The following is a 16025-nucleotide window of genomic DNA, read 5'->3' as shown; positions in this document are numbered from 1 at the left end:
AATGTCTGAAGTAACTTTAATACGACACTTTTATAAAATGAAGAGCATGTTTAAAACTGCTAAATATCTGCTGATAATAAGATAGTAACACATTTGTTTGGTGACCATAGTACGAGGTCCTTATTCAAAAGATAAATAACATCGGCAAACACGTTGTCAACGTTCGAATGTGGCAACAGATGTTTTAAATCTTTAAACACGTTTAAAATCTTCACACATAAAAACATGCCTGCAGACGGATAAAGAAATACAGCAATGTTGCTGTCCGTGGTGCTGAGCGGTCCTAGACACTCTGACCCTTATCACAAACCCTGCGAAGGGTCATTTAGAAATAACTCAAGTCTGGTGAACATATACTCTACTTAACTCTAACTTATTAAATAAGACTTAAATATTGTTTAAATGAGATAGCTTGTTAACTTATGCGGTCATCCAGCGAGAAGAACGTCCATAATGAGGACCCAAAAGTGGGAAAATATAATTTTTGTCCAAATGAATACAAATTTTGAAGAAAGCCAATTGTAAAATGTAATAAATGCAAACTTAGACCGTATAAATAAAATTGTTGCTATAACTTAACATATATTTTCGTACAGAGGAATATACTGATGAGTATAAGCTAGTTCAACCATGTTCAGCTGATTGTTTTCTCAAACCTATTTTTAAATTTAGCAGCGTTCAGACAAGACGTATTTGTTACTTGCCCGCATTTGTTTTACATTCTCAAAGGTTCTCTCTCTTTCCTGATAGCCATAAGCCCCTTCGTCAGTTCTATTGTATCACTGTACAAAAGCGTAAAATAACGGTCGTTTTTGTTCATACCTGCAACAATTTGTTAGCTAGCTAAAATGTTGGCTATCAAGTCTGATCGCTGAAATAAATACTGCTTTCTTCTATGGGAAGGCACGAACATAGAGTAGGAGGGGGATGGTTCGGGTGCAATTTAGACAAGATTAAACATTTTTTGTATTGGACCGATAAAATACGTGTTAGCACCAATGCTATCAGCATCATTAAAGCCATTTTAAAAATGTTTGTAACGTTTTAAAATGACTCACATTCAGACTATAATTTGGGGATCAGTGTTATACAGTGTATGTGACTTGATTTCCAATATCACATAACCGAACATAAAATAAATAAAATGGGAAAACAATGTAATTATTGGCATGATCTTCAAGACCCAGTGACAATACATTTTTCCTTTGTTACCAGGTTAATATATGTGTTTTATGCACTAGAACTTGTATCATGATCAAAATAAGCAGTTATCATAGTGGCTGAACATGCTTGCTTTAAAAATCCAGTGTTCCAAAGAGTGTCTCAAATGGGCGTTTCTAGACTACGCGTTGTACTGGGGCGCACACAGGAATTAGAGGGGCAGTACTGCGCCCCTCCTTGCATTTCAGTTGACAAATGTACCTCCAGTAAAAGGAGTGTGAAACATTAAATAGTTTATATTTGAACACAAATGTGGGCGTTACTCTGCCATGAATGAGCGATGAAGAGCACTAAAGCATTTTAATTGCATTTATTCTGTTTATGTGCACATTCTTGAACAAATAAAAATACAAAGATCGCTAATCTTCTCAGTTTTGTGCCATTTCCCAAATAATGCGTCCAATTTCCTCTGACACAAAATGCACTAAAAAGTGTAAGAGAATTTTGTTATCTTTCTGCGGATCCTAATTTAATATGACATTATCTACTGACCGATTAATAAACGCCAGTCTTTAAAATGCACAAGTAGATAGTTGGGTGGTGTTTCATGCGCCAACTGCAGGCATGCAATACCTTTTTGTGGTGTACAAAGTTGTGGTAGGTTGTAAGGTCATAAGTTGCTATAACCTAAATATACTGAAGTGAGCCTTGTCGCATAGTTGTTGATATATATATTTAATTACGTTTTTTTTTTCAAATGTTCTCCGTGCAAACTATGAAACGGAAATTGGCCGAAAGCGTGAGCTGCTCAAGCTTTTGAAAAAAACAAAACAAAACGCTGGAGCATTATGGGAAATGTAGTGCCTGTGGTGAAATCACGTGTCATGTTCCGTTCTGTTCATAAATCCAGGACCCTGGCCTCAAACAGGGCACATTCAGAAAACAAGTGTTTCTTACGCCAAAAAAGTTAAAAATTCTGTCAAAATTTGTGGTGTGCTTTTAGAGCTGCATGTGAACAGGAGAGGTATAAATCCGTGCATTACATAATCAAGGCAAAGAGAGTTAAATCTAAGCCTCTTTTAAGGCATTGAGATGTTTCCTTAAAAATGTTTTTAAATATGTCATTTTGATGAAAATAAATAACCAGTCAGGAACTTTCATTTCACTTTCAAACTTCACTACATATTTTAGTATTTTTCCTTGTAACTTATAACTCCTTTTAAGAAGGAAGTATACGTTCAAAGTTTTTAATTATTTTATTTCAAGGATAAGTATAATTATATACACGGTGGCTTAGTTAGCACATTCGCCTCTCAGCGCTGGGATCTTGGGTTCAAGTCCCATCTGGGTTGAGTTTCCATGTTTTCCCTGTGTCAGCGTGGGTTTCCTCCTACAGTCCAAAAGCATAGAAATTGTATACACAGTGTATGTGTGGATTGAATGTTGAGTGTTGATTGAAAAGCGTCCTTGGGTTTATAGAAAGGCTCTATATAAGTGTAACGTTAAATAAATAAATAAATAAAATTAAATATGGGTTAGCCAAAAGTGCTGTTTTCCTTGTGCTGTAGAAAAGTTAATCTGAAACCTGGTATTAATCTGAAACCTGCACAGGCTGTTATAAGGAAACCTGCATCTAAATTAAATGACATTTTTATATTTATTTATATAAGTATTATAATAATCCAGTTTAGACACCTTTCTGCGTAATATCTTGGGGCACCTACTGTTAAATTCTGCAGTTGTGTCAAATTAATTGAATGAAACACATATTCCTACCTGCTTAACTTTGATTTAAGTCGTTTGTAGAACGTACCATCTGTATGAGTTGATTATAGCTTGCTACAAGATAAGAAAAAATCAAGCGCATCAATCAGAAAGCAAACCCCTATAATTTTTCAAATGAGAGAATCCATTAATCCACAGATTATATTAACCAGAAGCATTTTATGTCCGTTTTTGTGGCAATTAATCTGATTTTATAGTTTGCACACACGTATTTGGTACATATTATAATCCAAAATGTGAATTCAGTGGTGACAAATCTTTCTTGCTTCAAGAACATACATTAATATTATTTGATCTATATATGCTATTAAAATTCTATTTGTAATTTATTTATAAAGCATTTAGATTTTGCGGCCGAAATCGACTATATTTTCCTGTTCGGTGTTGTGTAGTGAGGTTTGTGCTGTTGTCGAGCTCATATTCTGTGATAAAAAGGATTAAAAACAAGGCCTCACTTTATTTTCCCGCCCATCGTGGAAGTGAACATCACGTGACCACCCAAACACAGAAGTTCGCTGCCGCGGGGTGTTGTGGGATGTGTTTGATGACATATACCGTGCAGCGGGCTTCGGTGGTTGGAGTGAGCTGCAGATCAGAGGTAGGCTGCAGTTGGAGACATTTCATTTACGTTTTAGGAGCGTAATTTATTTTGGTGGTGCACATTAAAACCGCGCTGTTTTGAGAAGCGAGCGCAGCTGCGGCTCCTAGTCATTGCCCGCGGTTCATTTTTAGCTTTAGCTTGGACTGAGCCCCCCGGGTTAGTGCGGTGGTCCGGGACACGGTCCGCTCGAGACTCTTCATCACTGGATAATGCTGCTTTGTTTACAATCCACCCGCTTCTCTGCTGTTCCGTTTTTTTAAAAAAACGGGCTGCTTTAATAACGGCTCGCTCTGTTCGCTTTTCCTTGGCTACAGAATAATTAAGTAGCTTCGAGATATTTGGAAAGTTATATTAGCGAAGGTGTAGACATGTTTAATACAATCCACCCAGTACATTAGCCATTAAAATCCCGTGTAAGAGAGATAAACGGTCTAAATTTAGTTTATCTTACAGTAAAATGACGGCTTTGACGAGTACCCTAGTCGAGCGTGTGTAGCCGCATCATAGCTAGCGATAGTTCCCTTAAATTTCAGCTTTTTGTTCCGTCTTTGCTATAGTTCCGTTAATGGAATACAATATTATATGTAACACTCACTGTAGTAAAATGGTTGTATATCTTGAGTGGCAAAAGGCAAGTATTTTTTCATCTATTATCTAGCCCGTATATTATCAATCCACCAGGAATGTTTTCATATTTTAGGCCCAAAATGTATATTTAAACACCTTTTTAAACCAGCGTCTTCAGTATCATATAATTAGTTAATTTCTAAACATTTTATATAATAAAGTTTAGTTGGAAAAGCTTTTACAGATGCCACTTTTATTTCTTTCTCATCACATCATTGTAAATAAATTTGACCAAGGCCAATTCTTCTGGAACATTGCCTGTTTTAATTCATAATACTGAATTACTTAATTTGTGCAGAGATTTAAAAATATTATTATCATAAACCACCAAAACCACTCCCTGTTCGTTGGTAGTTCCACCATTTTAGTTGTAGTGAACCTATTGCTGTAGTAGCCCCTTCACTTTCCAGTGCTTAAGTGAGAATCATTTGGACACTCTACAGTTTAAAATAGAGAGGAGTGTCTTATTACGAGGTCTTTTTGCAGCTGACAGATTGTGTGCCTTAACACTGGGCTTCTCATGCTATTGCTGGTATTTTGAGTCATTAATTGCATGCTGAATGGGGGAAACCAAATTCAGCATCTGTTGCACAGGGTTACTTGTCCTTCATAGCACTCACAGAGCTAGTGTCATGTTATAAATCAGCCAGCCTTCAAAATGTATGTGGTGTTCCGCAGTGTTTGGTTTTAGCCTGCGTGGAGATGAATGGGGGGGGGAAAGTATATCTGTGTTTTACTGTTGCATGACTGGTTTGAAATGAATATATTGTTTTAACAGGTTGTGAAGGTTATCATTGTTTTAAGAGACGAGCTGAGACCTGGAGTCTTGCACTTGCTCCTCACAAAGATGGGAGCTATAGTATCTCGGTGGAGGGTATGTACCGTGTGGATGATTAATATTTTACATGACTCCTTCCTCCTTTTTTAATGTATTCTGGGTAAATATGAACTTGAGGGACAGGGCCAGTAAGTGTAGTCTCAAATTTAGATTTTTGGTGAAGTGTATGTTTACATGGTGCATGGAGATTTACGGGGACAATTTTAATTCGTGTTTCAGACAAAACCAACCACTGTGGAGGTACTGGAGGGGCTTGATAAGGTAAGAACTAATCAAAACCTAAGACAGCAGGCCTGTGGCTTATGACTGTTTGGGTAATATGAACTATGTTACTAATGTATTTGTCCTAAAATATAAATTGATAGCCATGTATTTGGATAAAAAACATTCAAGCTATTACTTTAGTACTTATATACTGGCAGAAACTGACTTGTATGTATTACTAGACTGACAGATGCACGTGTGGCTCTCTCTACACTAGTCCTGTGGCTCAGGCACTTTAGGATCTTTCTGAGATATTTTTGGAATGATGTTATTTGACACCACTTTCTGTAGGACTGGAGAACAGTGAACTGCTCATGAAGAGACATGTTGTGTTTGCTTTTCAAATGATGACCTGCATGTTGTATGAATAGTATAATTACATTCCACCAAATAACTCTAGTCATATGACTTGTGGCAGCTTTGGGACTGTGTGACTTTCACTAAAGTGATTAGCTTGACTTTGAGCCTGAGGCACACAGTGGTTTGTTTGTGTGGAACTGCATAATGGGATCATTGACCAAATATTCCTTGTAAAGCTGCTACTAAAGTCTGTCTCTAATCATAACATTTAGGCATGTTATATAGCTATGTGACAAAAACAGCAATATGACAGTATTTTATTGTGAGATATATCAAAGTAGGTCACACATTTAATGATAGATTAAATATATTATTATATTATATATATATATATATATATATATATAAAATTATGTGTGTGTGTTTTATGAATATTTATGTTTTTGTCATAAATTTCAGGACATCCACACTCTTGAAGAGCACAGAGAAAAGAATCAAAAGCAGCTGAAGCTATGGGTTTACAGGCTACTTCTCTATTCAGCCCTTCTCTACACGATAGCTTGCATAATAGTTTATATCTGGTACATCCCTGAGCAACTGATTGGGAAACTAATAGTGGCATCACCTTTTTTAATATTTCCTCTACTGTAAGTACTGTGGTGTTCCTTTTATTTCTAAAACTAAAATACTGACAGACTGTTCATGTGTAAATGTATAATAACCATCTATAAGCCTTTTAACATTTTAAAGAAACATTACATGGCTTTAAGTTGTGGCTTTCCAGTGGAAACAGGAAATAAAGCTCAATCTATGAAGTGAATTGTAGGAAAAGCAAACTGCACAAGATTACCAACACAGAAAAAAGTTATAGCTGCTACTATATCACTTTACACCCTGTAAGAGAAACAAGTATAAATGAAGTACTATTATAATTTACAAAGAAAAATTATGGGAGAAAAATTAAACCTGGGCTCCAAGTAAACATTACACAAACTTGACCCCTAGGAATTTTATGGAATTTTCAGCTTGAAATCCTATAAATGGCTTATTCATCTGGTTAAAAAACAGTGGTCATCTGGAGTGCTGTAGTCAGATATTATTGACAGATGACACACATTCCCAGGGTTCAGCTTGAACTTGTCGACTAAATTCCATGTTCTTATGTTTCCTATAAATGTCAAAAAAAAAAACAGCTTACACTATCCACAGCATGTTTTTTTTTCTCCTGATTTTGTTTTTAGCTTAATATCCATATGTTCACGTTAGAAATATATTCAAATAACATTCATAACAAAGCAGATGTTATCTAGATATTGGTGAAGTCTTTTCACTCTTTAATCTACCCTGTGCATAGTTAGTAGGTATGATATGCAACAAGCAATTGCAAGGCAAAATATGCTTAAAATATAAAAAATGTTTAGGTATTGTGTGTATATAGTGTCCATTAGAAATGTTTGGTAATTAATAAAAAAAATATATTGGAACAATGTACAATAAATTACTGTTGTACCATAATGTGATATGATCTTAATGTTTTGTCGGCAGAGTTTGGCTTCTGAGGAAACTGTTAATTGCCTTATATTCAAAACGGACAGAAAGAAATGGTAAATAAACCTTTTGAATGTAGCACCCTTTTTTCAAATTTAATAAATTTGTAACGACACACGACTAGTTACAGAGAATAAATGTTCTTGTCGTGTCACAGACGAGAAGTTGGAAGACCTAAAAGCTGAGAAGAAAAGAATAGTAAGTAATGTGCTGGGTCCTCTGCCACTTCTTTTTCAGACTGATGCTAATTGTAGTTCATTTTGCCACCAGAGCAGTGGCCTTGCTGCCCAATAATACTCTCATACCTGTGTAGAACACTTAAAATCTAGTTATTTTTTAAGGGGTCAAACCAGAGTGCAGACCGTCTCAGAAATGTCAAGCATCTTTGCTCCTGTAATGTGAGACTTAACCTTAAATGCTAATGCATTGGGTTTGCCCTTGTAGTGCGTTCAGCTCTACCTTTGACAGCAGGGTACCACTCTGCTCATGCTAACACAAGTGTTCTCCTTTTCTCCACAGTTAGAGGTTCAGCGCTTAGCAAAAAGAGATAATTTCTTCTCCTAATAAATAATCTGAAATCAATGCAGACAGCAGTTAATTGGCAGAGAGACTTTACTTGCTAAAGCGCTTGGCTAACGGCTTTAAATTAATAGTGTTTAGTGCAGGGAGGAAATAAATCTGAGAAATTGCTTGTCATCTACTGTCATGTCTAATAACTTTCAATAATTACAGCTGATGGATTTTCACACTCTCCATTATCAGAGTAGGGCTTGTAATTATTCTATTCATTAAATCTAAATAATTAGCACTGTTTGCTCTTTTCCTGAAATGAATGTTAAACCTTAGTTTAATGGAATAAAACGTAAAAATTGTCCTGAGAATTTTCTGCTTTAGCACAGATCTTGGCAGCAATTTAAACTGCTTATTAATCTTTTTGTTCTGCGTTTATTACAAAGGGTTTTTTTTCCCTGTCGTGTTGCTGCGATTTCAAAAATTGTTATGGTTTTTATTCAGTCTTTATTCAAGTGCTTTATACATAGTTTGTTGAAATGGTGTATTTCTTTTACAGCTTGAACAAGTGATGGAGACAGAAACATACAAAACCGCCAAACTTATTCTGGAAAGATTTGATCCAGACTCAAAGAGAAAGATCGTAAGTATTTCAGCTTAGGGCTGGACAATAATTCAATATCAATATACATTGCAATATAAAATGTTTCAATAAAAATTGTGTGTCTGTATATATGAAATACATGTATATTTTTTAATATATATATATTTAATTTTTTGAAATAATATTTGTATGTATTTCAATACACTATTATTTACAACATCTGTCACTGACTGACGTTTATTACAAGGCATCAGTTCAGTGCACTCAATTTAAAATTTAGTTTGAAACTACTAATAATGACAAGGCCAGTAGGTTGGTTTGATGGTGATGTTGTGTTTCTTGTTTGTTCATGGGAGTTTTTCAGTGGATTTTATACGGTTCATATCAATATCTTAATTACAGTGATCCCTCGTTTTTTGCGGGGATGCGTTCCAAGACCACCCACGAAAAACGAATTTCCGCGAAGTAGAGGAAAGATTTATATTTTTAAATGTATTTAAGGAGTATTTGGACTTTTAAAACCCTCCCTGTGCTATTAACAACCCACCCTTTGCATTAAACAGCCATTCTATAATGATTTTCAGCTGGAACTACAGTACATGTGATATCCTACCAGTTTCTTTAATAGAGTAATTCCTAAGCTGTGATTTAGCATCAGTAAATTTCACTCGGATGTGGACATGAAAAATACATGTACTGTACGTAAGAAATACTTGTAAATGATATATTTTGTCACCTACAGGCCTAGTCTAATACATGTAAATAATAATAAAAAAATACTTTTAATTTACACACCATAAGAAAATGATATTTTTAGGCACCTAGTCTAATAAATACTTTACAGTGCACTAATAAAGATGAAAACATTAATCTATGCACCAATCACATTCATCGTCTCTCCAATTGCACCAATCACAGGTCATCTTACAACGCACTGTGTCTGCAAGAAGTTACTGTGCAGTATAATGCATGTCATCTGCTACCAAGAGGACGCACAGGGTCTATTACGTTATTCAAATCAATAACAAATAGAATAATAAATGAACTAAAAAGAAGAGGAAAAGGATTTGAAATCAAAATCATAAAGATTTGTGCACTTTGCTGACAATGGGCTAATAATAGCAAAAAATATAGAAGAATTTTATGAAATTTTAATGGATTTAATGAAATATTTTGTCTATTCATCTTTTACGCTTTTCGTAGATTTTCCCTAAATATACGCAATATAGCGGCCATAAGCCCCCTTGAAAAAACCCGCGAAGTAGTGAATCCGCGAAATTTAACCGCAAAGTAGTGAGGGATTACATTGTATTGACCAAAATTAAGAAATATATTGTGATATATATTTTGACCATATTGTTCAGGAATCTACACAGACTTCTGAAGCCAGTTGAGACATACATCTCATGAAACAAATATATACTTTTTCATTAATTGATCTATTTCTTTGTAAAGGAGCTGGAGGCTACACCTGTTGGACCATCTATGACTCCTAGGCCCGGTCAAGGTTAGAAGATGTCTGTGTGAATCATAGGAAGAAGTACCATACATTTTATTTAGTATTTTTAAAAATGTGTAATATATGTGAATGTTGTCTCAGAACTTCGACAAAGGCATGTGACTCCTCATCTTCCCGCTACTGTAACTCCCAACCCGGCAGCCGCTGCACGTCCTCCACCTGCCCCTTCAACCCCAGCTGCCACCTCTGCCCTGATCTCAGCCCCAGGTGGACCCCCAGAGAGAAACCTTACTGCTGCTGGTGCCCACCAAAACCTGATTCGGAGACTCACCACCCCCACAGGCACCCCTGGGATGGGTAACTCTCAGTTACCCACCTTATTTCCTTCAAAAATGTACTGTGTTATTAAAATTGAACATATGAAAACTACGGCTACAACCTAATATCTTTCTGTATATATTTTTTTATAAGCAGTAATCTTGCTAAACTATTATACACTACCTATCATTGTTCAACAGTCTTTCTTTTGTTTCTGTTTAACAATCACAACAGTTGTAGCTGGGGATCACTGCATCACACCTTTTTTGGGGTGTTAAGTGTTTTTGTTTGTTTGTTTTTTTAGACTTTTTACTGCTTTTTGTGAAAAATGTAAGAAGCCTGCAAACGTCCTTTGCTAACAGCAGTGTAAATATTAGTCATTTCGAGGTAGCTGATCTATGTACACATATTTAGCAGAAAATTGATAGTGAAAAGTAATTTGATACAAAGGAGTCTCCACAGCGATTCCATATGCTGGTAAATTAATAAGCAGCAGGATATCAGGACTTTGCCAAGTCTGGTAGAAATGACCAGTCATCTCACTATGATCGCTCTTGATGTTAAATTATATTAATTAGAACTGAGGATCGCAGCAGGCTCACACTTTCACAGCCAACTATAGGGAGGATGATTCCTGAGTCATTATTAAAATCTGTCACTGTTGTCCATTTATCATTGCTTACTGCCTGCTGTAGGGGTCTGGCACTGGCTTTTTTTGGTGTAAGTGAAACATGGATATTTGGACACGAGTTCTTGTAAAATAATGTAAGATTGTGTGCATGTGTTATCAGGAATGCACCCTCCTGGACCCCCACTGACTAGGCCTGTCCTGCCCAGAGACAGAGGAGCAGTGGACAGGGTCATTGAGTACCTAGTAGGTGATGGGCCACAGAACAGGTAAATATTTCTCTAATCCCTTAAGCCTCTGCTGGAAAATTAATTGAAATTCAATGCATTTTCTCTTTCCATCTTTCACAGATATGCCCTTATATGCCAGCAGTGTCTGTCTCATAATGGCATGGCTTTAAAGGAGGAATTTGAATACATCGGTAAGATTTAGGGAAACACAGAATCCTTTTGTCAGTCTCCATCAAACACAGTGCCTTCATTTGCCCTCTAACACTCTGGCAGCTCGGTATATCATAGATCTCATAAATGCCTGGACCATCTCTGGCCTTTTGAAAGCAGGAGGAGGGCCATGGCAGATTGAATATGCAAACAAGTATAGTCTATCCATCTGATGTGTTTATGCATCTTTGAGTGTGTCCATGTGCTTGGGTTTCATTTTCATATATATTAATGTGGCCCTGGATTATCTGGATCAGTAGTGTTATATGGCTCCTGTTTCAGCGTTCAGATGTGCTTACTGCTACTTCCTGAATCCCGCCCGGAAGACACGCCCCCAAGCTCCTCGTCTCTCAGAATTCAGCCGAGAAGGCAAGATGAGCCAGGGGCCATCTGCTGTTGCCTTGGAGACAGACCAGGTTGCCCCTGCATCTGCTTCAGGTATCATCTCTATATAACCATCCTGGAAGAAATTTGAAGTTAAATAATTATATATAAGATGAGATGCTGTGTGTGTGTGTGTGTGCGCGCGTAAAGGGAGGTGTTGAAGCAACATTAAGTGTATTTTTGTTGAAATAGTAATAATTGCCGAATGGCAATACATACAATAACCTTTGGTCAGTATTCCATCATAGTTATGGAACTGCTTAATATCTGAAATCAGTAAGTAAAAATCATTCTTAACTTGTCCAAATGTACATTTGATTTCTAAACGTAGAAATCCAACACTGATTTACCGAATATGTGAAATCTGAGCTGATTTAATAATGCAGAAGTTGTTTTTATGTAATTTCCCAAAAAGTACTAATTAACGGTAAAATAAACAGTACTGGTCCCCACTATGGTCCGAGCTGTTTATCTGTGGTTACACATTTAAAAAGATGTATTAACAGTGTTTAAACCTGTTAAATTTTATTTTTTTCCATTGGCTTCCTTCTCCGTATGACGTTAGCACAGCGTACATTTTAATATACATTTATTACTCAGATTCACTGTCTTCTGCGATTAATACTTGACATAAAGTAACTTTGTAGATTATCTGCTCAGGTCGCTCTAAACAGAACATTTTAGTGGTAGAACATGAGTGAAAACCTTGCTCATGGATACTTTACTGCACAGCAGCACCAGTTCTGTTTTTAGAATGTGGATGGTTTGCTAATTATCAGAATGTGTGTCATACTAATGCACTTTTGAGTTAGAAACAAAGAATACTCGCAGTTTTAATTAACCTGCCTTACTTTAACTCTCTAAATGAACACTGCTGGTTACTACAGACTCAGGGGCTCCTGCTCAGAACTGGGAGCTGGCTCAGATTATTGTATGTTGACCTTCTTAACAACTTGAGGTGGTGTGTGTTGTTCTTTTAAACTAAAATTAGAGATATAAATTCATCTTCACATGGTAAACATAGGTGATCAAATTGGCACATTAATACCTAACGAATGTGTAATTTTAAAATCTCTATTACATCATTTATTAATTTTTTTTTAACAATATTTCAGTCCTGCTGGTGTGGGTTTATGCTTCATACTGTGGAGAATTATTTATTTATTTTAGTGTGTGTGTGTGTTTAACACTTTCAGTATTGATTATCTGACCATGGAGATTGAAATATGTCCTAAAGCCAATGGAATGACAAAGTTTAGTTTGTAAACACTGAATATCCCAATGACTACCTTTTGTTGTTGGTGGTAAAATAAATAAAGGCATGTGTAAGATTTACTGTTAAGTTTGTGCTGTGTTCATAAGTTTATTTAGTGTGGGAATTGCATCATGCAGCGGCTAAATCCCTGCAGCTCATTGCCTCTAAAGGGACATTTGCTTGATCTGCTGCTGAATCTGAGAAGAGATCTGCTGAGTGATTAAGGGATTTGGATCCTTTTATGTTGCTCTCCCGCAGCGCTACCTACTTTGTTGGGGTTTGGCCCCCCAAGTGTTTGTCTCTTTCTCTCTCTCTCTCCACTCTCTCTTTCTCTCTCTCTCTCGTTCTGTAGTGATTGTATTTTTTGTAAATGAATTAATGTGCTTTTCTTAATGAGAATGGAAAAAAAACAGAAGTTGCTACTGTTACACACAGGAAATATGATGAAAATAGACTTGTCTGTTTTTGTTTCCAAATTCTGGCACTTGAAAGTTTATATTGAACACAAAGGTACACAACGTTCTAAAGCAGTACTGCTACAAACCTGTCAGTGCTTCTCGTAATGTGAATGTGAGCTCAGAGACAGTTAGCCTTACAAATTTATACTAGCTTGTCTCTTCACTAGCTTTCATTCAGTTGCATCATTCTAAAATCTGTGTTGTCTTACTGTACTACTTCTTGCCCTGCTTGTTCAGCAGAGGGTAAATCTGAGGCTTCTGGTCCAGGGGAGGAGGTGGAGCCTAGGGAGCATGAGGCAGAAGAAACCCAATCAGAAGATGAGAAACACAGCGATCCAGAGCCCCACACTACTCTCCCAGACCCGCCGGACAAATCGGACAATGAACAAGACGTGTCTGCCATGGAGGTGGAGTAGGAAGTGTTTCTACAAATCTATCAGTCATTTGGCCAAGGTGTGTGTGTGTGTGTATAATGTAAGAGTGTGCTTTGAGCACTGATGGTTTGGTTTTCCTCTCCTTGTCTTTGTGATATTTTATTAAATCTGGGGGAGATGTAGCAGCAAGTCGGTTAATCAAAGATTTGAACTCTGACCTGCCAGTAGTCGAGTGCTAAAACTTAAATATTTTGTTGTGTTTTTGTTCATGGATGTTACACTTATTTCATATTCATTATATTTAAGTAGCAGTAGATTAGCATATTTTTTGAAAGTTTACATTCTTTTTTTTTTTATTCTAATTCCTCCATGAAATAACGTCACAGAACTGTTCATGTCCATGAATCTTTCACGATTTTAGTTACAGAAATAAGATTGTGTATTTCAGCCATGAATACACACGAAATGTCAGTACTGTATCTTTGTGAATAGATTTATTAAATGCACTGTTTTTCACTATGTACAGTAATCCCATATAAAATATATATTTATAGAGTTTTTTTTTTACATTTTTACAGTGCCTTAAATATAGGAGTAGTCTTGTAGTTCTCTAAACACATGCAGAGAGAGAGGTTACATGTTTACACAAGTTTAAAGTACAGCTATTTCAAATTCGAGCTATTTATTTCATCATTGTATCTGAAAATAGGGCAGTATCATATTTATGAGCCTTTCTGTATATGATTTTTCTGTTTAAAAGAATAAATGATTTATTTAATGACAGCATAGGATTTGTGCAGAAATGTGTACATACGTATTTTGTTCGGCCGGTACACTTTACACAAATAAACTTTATTTTTAACATTACGCTAATCATGTGCTCGTTTGTCTGTTACTAGTTCCACCTAAACATAAACACACTGATTAATACTGTAAATATTCGATTTTATTACAGGGATTATTCTTTTTTTTAATTTATTTTTTTATTTAAGGTGCACTGTAGTGAAATTTGGACCAAGACAAACCTTGTTAGACAATACAGAGTATGTTGAACGATGGTCTCAGGGTCTGAGCTTTGGTGGTGAACGGTTAACTGACCCCGCTTCCCTAGAGAGGGAAAGGCGTGTGTGTCCTCCGTAGAAATGGGTTATTAGGGCTGTTAGTGGGTAGCTTTATTGCTTACTCTCTTTCCTGTCTGTGTTGTAGCTTTCCTGACATGGAGGGACAATGAATAGGATCCGTTAAAACACAGTCCATTTTCATTAGCTGCCCTATTTTGGCTTGTGATCATTTTATTTTAGCTCATTGATCATTTCAGACAGTGTTAGATAATGGGACTGACACACAAGCCCAACCCAGCCTGATTGCTTGACCCTCTTCATTTGCAACAAGAGAACTATCTCTACCCATATTGCCCCCTGACAAACACACGCTCTTCTCTGCTCTTTCGCTTTCTCTCGCTTGCACTCGCGCTCTCTCCCTCTCTCAGGTCAGCCTCCCACATTTGTCTTTGGGTTTTGATAATGCATGTTTACAGAGACATGACCCTCTGAGTGTGGCAATGCATCACTGTCAGCAGGACAGTAGCACCTGATTCCAGCACACTCCACCTCGGCTTGACCCCTGACAGTGGCACAGGCTGTGGAAAAAATAACCCGTCAATAGGACATTTGAACCTTTCCCAGCAAATATGATGCAGATCAAGCGTTTGCGCTGCACCACTGTTGAGGGCAGAGTATTTGGCTATTCTTGTTTATTCTCCTTTTCGGGAGGCTGTGAATACTGCGGGGGCAAGGCTTTCCAAATGTGGGCTTTCCATTTTTATATCGGCTTCAAACTCCTTGCTATGTGTTACATCATTCTCCAGAATGACATTTATTTCGTTTGACACTTTGGTACTGCACTGTCAGTAAAATCATTGTGTGTGTTTTGAATTCCCATCAGTTTAAGGAGGGTATACAATCTTCCCACTCAAACACAGTTTTTCATATTTGCAGTGCAATCAGGTTTCTTTTTTCTCTTCCATGGACAATTTCTGTCAGCACTAGATGGAGTGATTAGAAGCAGGTCCTGTGTGATATGTCATTCTTATACATATGTATACAGATCTCACATCGTACCTTCACCTCATTTGTCTTATCCGTTTTTGCCTTTTGTTTCTGATGTGATCTGTCGTTCCAGTTACGAATAATCCTCTTCCAAAATTCATATCGATGTACTGAATAAGAACGATTTTTTTTCTCTCTCTGTGCTGCTTTTAGATAGATGTAGCGGACAGAAGCACATGTTAGAATATACAGAATGGAGATGTTGACAGTGAGAGATTCATTACGTTGATCTGTTCTGTGGTCAGCCTCTTTCACTCCAAAGAGTCTGCTGACAGCCGTCATAAATGTTATCAGACACAGCACCGACCGCAGATGTATGTACGAACTGTAAGAAAAAAAAAACAACCTCTAAATGAATACATC

General features: G+C 36.7%; 1 protein-coding gene across 2 annotated transcripts; it reads left to right on the top strand.

Moving 5' to 3' along the window:
• The first annotated feature begins 3430 nt into the window (after positions 1-3430).
• Positions 3431-14417, top strand: lnpa (limb and neural patterns a). 2 transcript variants are annotated; one of them, XM_066686426.1, is made up of 13 exons: positions 3431-3544; positions 4953-5048; positions 5232-5273; positions 6036-6223; positions 7122-7180; positions 7282-7322; positions 8194-8277; positions 9694-9745; positions 9839-10054; positions 10807-10912; positions 10994-11064; positions 11366-11521; positions 13421-14417. In XM_066686426.1, the coding sequence occupies exons 1-13, from the start codon at positions 3482-3484 to the stop codon at positions 13594-13596; spliced, it is 1350 nt and encodes a 449-aa protein (XP_066542523.1). In that variant the 5' UTR covers positions 3431-3481; the 3' UTR covers positions 13597-14417. The 2 variants fall into 2 exon arrangements, with proteins under 2 accessions (XP_066542523.1, XP_066542522.1); XM_066686425.1 differs by having other exon boundaries at positions 13418-14417.
• Positions 14418-16025: the final 1608 nt, after the last annotated feature.

This window comes from Hoplias malabaricus, chromosome 12 (assembly GCF_029633855.1).
Source record: "Hoplias malabaricus isolate fHopMal1 chromosome 12, fHopMal1.hap1, whole genome shotgun sequence".
NCBI classification, from domain to species: Eukaryota; Metazoa; Chordata; class Actinopteri; order Characiformes; family Erythrinidae; genus Hoplias; species Hoplias malabaricus.
Note: the sequence above shows the minus strand (reverse complement) of the source record. Positions and strands in the feature narration are given on the sequence as shown.

Bases quoted from the DNA above. Each gene is read 5' to 3' on its own strand.
- lnpa (XM_066686425.1), top strand. From the start codon at position 3,482: ATGTGTTTGATGACATATACCGTGCAGCGGGCTTCGGTGGTTGGAGTG. The intron at 10,913-10,993 runs GTAAATATTTCT...CATCTTTCACAG, and splicing joins GGTGATGGGCCACAGAACAG to ATATGCCCTTATATGCCAGC. The intron at 11,065-11,365 runs GTAAGATTTAGG...CTCCTGTTTCAG, and splicing joins GGAGGAATTTGAATACATCG to CGTTCAGATGTGCTTACTGC.